Below are 6,000 nucleotides of genomic sequence, written 5' to 3' on the forward strand. Positions count from 1 at the left end.
TCGTCATCCACCATCCTCTCCCCATCTTTGACTATTGTGACATCATCTACTGTCTATTCTTCGAAATCACTTTAAAACGTCTTGTTCCATTATACCACTGGGTCTTCTGCTTTGCCCTTGACGCCCCCGATAGAACGCATCATTTCAACCTCTAGATCCCTTTCAATTTATCTCCTCTTGACAACTGAAGAGACCACCACTGGGCTCTCTTTATTCTAAAAGTCCTTAAACAAATGTGGCAAATATCTAAAGCACCTCCTAATCTGATAAATTCCCAGTGGGGGCAGCCTCTTCCTAGTAAAAAAAAATACCAGTTTTTATAATACTAGGTTTGGTGATGCATCTTTCCACACTGCCCCACGTTATTGGAATGCCCTTGTGTCTGAGCTCAGGTTCGGCTCCACAAATTCAAATAAACTCGGAACTCCGAATGCACAGTTCGGTTGATGCACCGGTACCCAACCCATTAGCTGTTACTTCTGCATTCCCGTGATGGTTACGTTGTTTTATTCGCTCGATTGTGTTTGCTTAGTCTTGAGTGCATATTATCTACAACCATTTACTACATCCTTGTTTTTGTTGCAATGTTTCTGTTTTGGTGCGGTATAGTTTATTTCGTCAATATTGTAAATTGTTCTTTCAGCAGTTTTTGCCTGCACCTTGTAATGTTTTTGTTCCTGTCTGCACAACTTTCAGAATCAGAATATTTGTTCATACTGGAAGAATCCGACGAGCTTATACATCTCTTTCACTAAATAGGACATTCATGAATTGTACTAGTCTGTTAAAACTTTTTTACCAGCTTGTTTAAATTTACTACTTGAATCCTTTTTGCGTTTTGACGAGTGCTATACATTTTCAATCATACTAAATACATGGTGATGAATGCCCAGAGCAGATTGCGCTTGTTTTTACGATTTAATCTAAGAAACAGATTACTCAGATTTATTAGCATTTTATTGCCACTCAGAAAACATAAAATGTAAATTAAAAAGGGGGGGGGGGGTTATACTTCAGGAAAAACAGAGGCGACAATGTGATTGTATTGCTGCTCTCAACGAGTGTTATCTTGCAGTGTAACAACAAATATGATTAATGAGTTGTGTGTCTTTGTTGCCGTGAGGTGGGCAAGCTTGTTGCTGAATGTTATCATGCGGGGTGGGGTGGGGGGAGGTGTTGAGCGTGGTTTCTGTAGTAAAGTTTTTTTGTTGCTGGTTTTTGTTGTACAGAGTCACAATTGCCTGGTGCTCGGTCCGCCTGCGCCTGGCGAAGCAGTTACCGTGCGTTGGACCGATGGTCAGCTGTACGGAGCCAAATTCGTCGCGGCTCACTCCATGCAAATGTTCCAGGTGAGAAGAAACGTTTCTCTCTCTCGGGTGTTTTTTTTGCGTGTGGGGAGTAGTGACGGGCCTGGTTAGAGCCACTATGCCACAATGCTTGTTTACCTGACCTTTTAATTCATGACCATGGTCCTCTGTGGCAGGTAATATCTGAACTTTCCCTGTCCCCCCCCCCCCCACCTAGGTCTCAAATCGGCATAAATGAGAACTTGGTGTCTGAGCTGGCGCTGCTGAGATATTTTGGGTTTTAATCTCAGCAGCTGCCTGTAATGAAGCCAGGTTCCCACGTGTAGCCAGGCTACCAATAACTGAACAAAAGAATGATTAATTCGTTTTTTAATAATTCGACAATCTCATGCCAAGAGTGTTTGGGGGATAGTGTATCCTGTTCTGACCCATGGAGCACACTGCATTTTTCATCTCATGGCTTAACACTGATGGCACAGTTGGAATCAATTGTGTGTAGAGACATGAGTATCTGGTGTAGCATATGGACATCAGTACTGAGGAGCTTTGGCGACTAAGTTGTTGTGCTGCCCCGTCACTCCATTGCATGTTATGCTGCCCTTAATGGGTGCTCACTGGCACAATTTAGAAAAGTTGAAATCGATCAAGGCAGCTTATCAATATTCCAGAAGAATAAACTTAGTGGCCTGTCTGCTTCCTGTATTGACAAATGTATCAGAATGCATATCTGGACTTGCTCTGATAGACAGGAATAGGAGCACATGGATCTGGGAGCAAGTAAAACTCAGACATGCTGACTCAAGAGAAAAGTAAATGGGCTTGGGTATGACACAGACCAGATTGTTATTGGTGGACAATCGTGGTGATGGAATAGCAGCCGAAGGAGAGAACACAACTGAGAAGATGGAAATTGTGGAGACGAACCTATGACATCAGTTCTTGTGCAAGAGTGATGTGATGGCTTTCATCTAATATTAGATGTACAAAGGCTGCCCTGCACCCTGTATTCTCGTGATAAATAAGTTGTATTATTCTGTGTACGACGTGAGTGTTAAAGCATATATTAATATATGAACTAAGAAATATGATCATTTGCTACAATCAATCGGAATGCATCTTGTAAGGTTAAATCAAAATGGTGGTACATTGTTAAAGGGAAGGAAAATGTATTAATATCGTCAACAAATTAAGTGGTTAGCTGCTCATTGAGAATAGAGGGCAGTACTCCTTTGTTTACAGCACTGAGCCAGTGGTTTAAGTTCTGCATTTGGATGGAAGGGGTGAGTCCGTCCATACATATGACAACCCTGAAGGTCTGATGGGCCGAGTTAACCCGCCCCCCCCGCCTCCCCCAGGATTTGAACCCACAACCTTCTGGCCACGAGCCCCTTCCTGTCCTGCTGAGCCACCTGTCCAGTTAATAATAGATTCAAAATAAGTTTTTTTTATAATATTTGTTATGTTATGGTATATTTATATGCTCTGCAATACAGTTCTTTCATTGTCATTTTAATAACATTTCTTTTATAAACATTAGAACTAATATTTGTGCCTCCCTTGATCTTATTTTCGTTTTAAGTGAAGGTATTCTCTATCAGAGCCGTCTCTGTTGAAACCCCAACACAATTTAATTTCAAAGACATTCTGCCAACAAGAGGCTAGAAGGTTACAAATGGCACTTGATTGAGTGTTAGAACTGTGGCACGTTTTCACATTGTGTGTACAGGTGACAAATTGTGGAAAATTTTCAAGGCCCAAATATTGAATTGTGCCCAAGTTATATTAGCTGTCAAGAATTGCCAATTGTTGTATTGATTGTTCCACTTACGTCTCATGCTGACCACTTGATAATGAAAGCTGTAGTTTGTGTGAAGGATGTCCTTTACATTGGAGCTCCTTGGAAAGCGCTGCGAGTAAATGTTTACAATTAGGCATTTGGGTTTTTTCTGCATTCTTGTTTTTGCCATTTGCTAACAATGATTGATAAGCATGTCATTAGAAGGCTTGGATTCTATCCTCTTGACTTAGAAATGTCATGTGTCACAGGTTGAGTTTGAAGATGGCTCCCAGAACACTGCCAAGCGAGAAGACATTTATACATTGAATGAGGACCTCCCAAAGAGGGTCAAGACAAGGCTGGTAAGATGTGAATTTTGGAACAACCTTGACAAACAACCATGCATTTGCAGACACTCAGCAGTCACAATACAAGTGTTTTTATATAATGATATTTTCCATGAAAGCCTGTGATAAGTTGTATAATTTGCAGTTTTTCCAGCAATGTCCTTTTCTGGATTATCTTTTAAAGGTGTTTGTGCAGAAAAACATGTTTTTTTTTAGAAAACTCACGTGCCTGGGTGATTGATTGTGCAGTGGGTTGCACACCACCTTTCAAACCCAGCAAATTCAGTTTGATTCTTTACCATAGACAACTTTAGTGCCAATTAATCATGGGGCACATCTCGGTCATCTCGCCTTCAAATGATTACACGTCGCAATTTGCAAATCGGCACGGAAGAGACAAATAGCAGCCAGGTATGGTTTTGGCCACAAACACTTCGTATAGTTTGTAATCCGTAAAGTGCTCATTAACAACACTTGTACCGACAGTGTATGATGCTAAACATGTGGTATTATATCGCTCTGTTGGCGTGCATGCAGTCGCAGGCTTCGGACATGCGATATGACGACGTCTTTTACGGCAAGATGGTGGCGCAGGACTCGAAGCGACAACGTGTGCTCAACCCCAAGTACTCCGAGGACTACGTGGAGCACACTGCCTATCGCTCATTCCTCGAGCAGGCCTTCCCTGGCCAACCACGCCCGGGACCCTAGCCTGGGCAAGTAAATTGTACCCCAGGCCAGTAATCAAAATATAAAAAACAAATTCAACAAATATTCCCACATCTTTCTGGAGGAGGTCATCATGCAACATCCAAATTATTTTTTAAACTGCAGAGGCTTGAGACCTTTTCTTTGATTTGGACATGCACATTGCCGTTACGTCATGTTTGGCCCAATTCTCAGGCATCGAAAGAGCCTTGTATAAAAGCCCCTGACCCCTATACGTCTGCCATCCTCTTGTTCCCTCTTGGTTGCCAAGACAATGTCAGACGGAAACCTGTAAAAGATGTCTCCTCTCTGTAGCCCATTTATACTTAATACGTTGTTTTGGGATGTAGATTTATATTGTACAAATGTTCTTGCACATAGGTGCATTTTGTGTGAATGTATTGATACATTAGCTTCTGTTTATTACAGTGCACATTTTTTTGGAACATGTTTAGAAATGCAATTGTCATCTTTACTTCAGTATGCTCTGCAATAGAAACAATGTAAGATTGCGTGTATAGTTCCACCCTGTATAATGTGTTAAACCTTATTTACAGTACATCTTATTTTTTTCAAAAGAAAGTTAACTCTCACGTGTTTTATTTTTCTCATGTATTAAGGTTTTTTCATGTAACATAGTATTTGCAGAATGTAACATAACAGAATGTAGACTGAAAATACAATGTTTTTCAACGTGCGTTGTTTTGGTTTTATCCTTAAAAGAAATCCCTGATTTTGAGATGGTCAGAAACTCACGACTGGGTTTTTACACTGGCATATTTCTCAATATTTGAACACTCTTGGCATTGTACCTCCGCACAGTTTGAGCTTTAATACTGAACTGTCCATGTGTGAATGAGTTTATTAGTACATTTGGAACGTGTGGATTGTAATATAGGAAAACAACTCGTGTCAAAATTGACTACACATTTTTGGGATCTTTGTGTACATGGCCAAGCTTATTTAAATTTGTTTGCATATTTTTTCGTTAACTTCGCTGTTGAACCAGAATATTGGTATTTTATTTAGAACGACTTATGTAGATTTGTTAATTATAGTAATTGCACGTGTAATTTTCCATCCCTTCAATTTTAAGAGCTTGATTTGGCAAAGAGCAATTGTAGAAATGGAGGCTTTTTCAACGTAACTTTTCCAAACAGGAAAGAGCGTTGCCCATAAGGAATATTTAAAAAAGATTAAAACAAAGTCTGGTTCCAAAGTGTTTTAACCCACGTGAAAAAGCACTTATGAATTGGCTGAGTTAGTCTTTTTTACGTTGACCCAGTAGAGCATGCTTTTTGTACATTTTTTCTTGTTAATTAAATCTTTGAAGGCTATTCTGAAATCCAAGATTCATTGATAAACGTGCATATTGAAATTGTGTAGTGTCTTTTTTAACGTTGAGCATTTTATCCAAGGGTATCGTGTGAATACTGGTGGGAAAGACGTTAAAAGGGTATGCAACCTTGGACGTACGATTACCATTGTCTTATTCGGCTTGTAAAAATTGCGACATTCTTCCCATCCACGTGTAAAAATAACTACTATGTGATTGGTAATATTGTTTAAATTCCACATGGCAATTGCTTTCCTATTTAATACATGTCTGTGTTAATAAAGATGATATGTTGGCTTCACATTTAACAGTTTTGTATTGGTCTTTGTAAGTAGGAGCTACTTGCCATCGTAGCTTCGATGAAAATTTCAAAATTAGTGGCACCACACTCATTAACGCCTCTACCCACGTTGAGTAGGTCTGACTGCCATGCCATTCATTCGTTGTTCAATTGCCACACTGCCTGAATTGAGAACTCATTTCTTTAGAACTTATTTTTGTATGAAATGTGTTGTCCTTCGCCCC

The 6,000-nt window shown here is 39.9% G+C and overlaps 1 protein-coding gene across 4 annotated transcripts in view; it reads left to right on the forward strand.

The window, feature by feature from the left end:
• The window catches only part of LOC144726722 (lysine-specific demethylase 4C-like), a 36,555-nt gene extending 30,772 nt beyond the window's left edge, over positions 1-5,783 (forward strand). For all 4 annotated transcript variants that reach the window (XM_078605556.1, XM_078605555.1, XM_078605554.1 and 1 more), the window contains exons 21-23: positions 1,230-1,349; positions 3,354-3,446; positions 3,969-5,783. In XM_078605556.1, coding sequence (XP_078461682.1) covers positions 1,230-1,349; positions 3,354-3,446; positions 3,969-4,142 — 387 coding nt within the window. In that variant the 3' untranslated portion in view covers positions 4,143-5,783. The remainder of the gene's footprint in view (positions 1-1,229; positions 1,350-3,353; positions 3,447-3,968) is intronic.
• The last annotated feature ends 217 nt before the right edge of the window (positions 5,784-6,000 follow it).

Source organism: Lampetra planeri, chromosome 24 (assembly GCF_965212315.1).
Source record: "Lampetra planeri chromosome 24, kcLamPlan1.2.h2, whole genome shotgun sequence".
In the NCBI taxonomy this organism is placed as follows: Eukaryota; Metazoa; Chordata; class Hyperoartia; order Petromyzontiformes; family Petromyzontidae; genus Lampetra; species Lampetra planeri.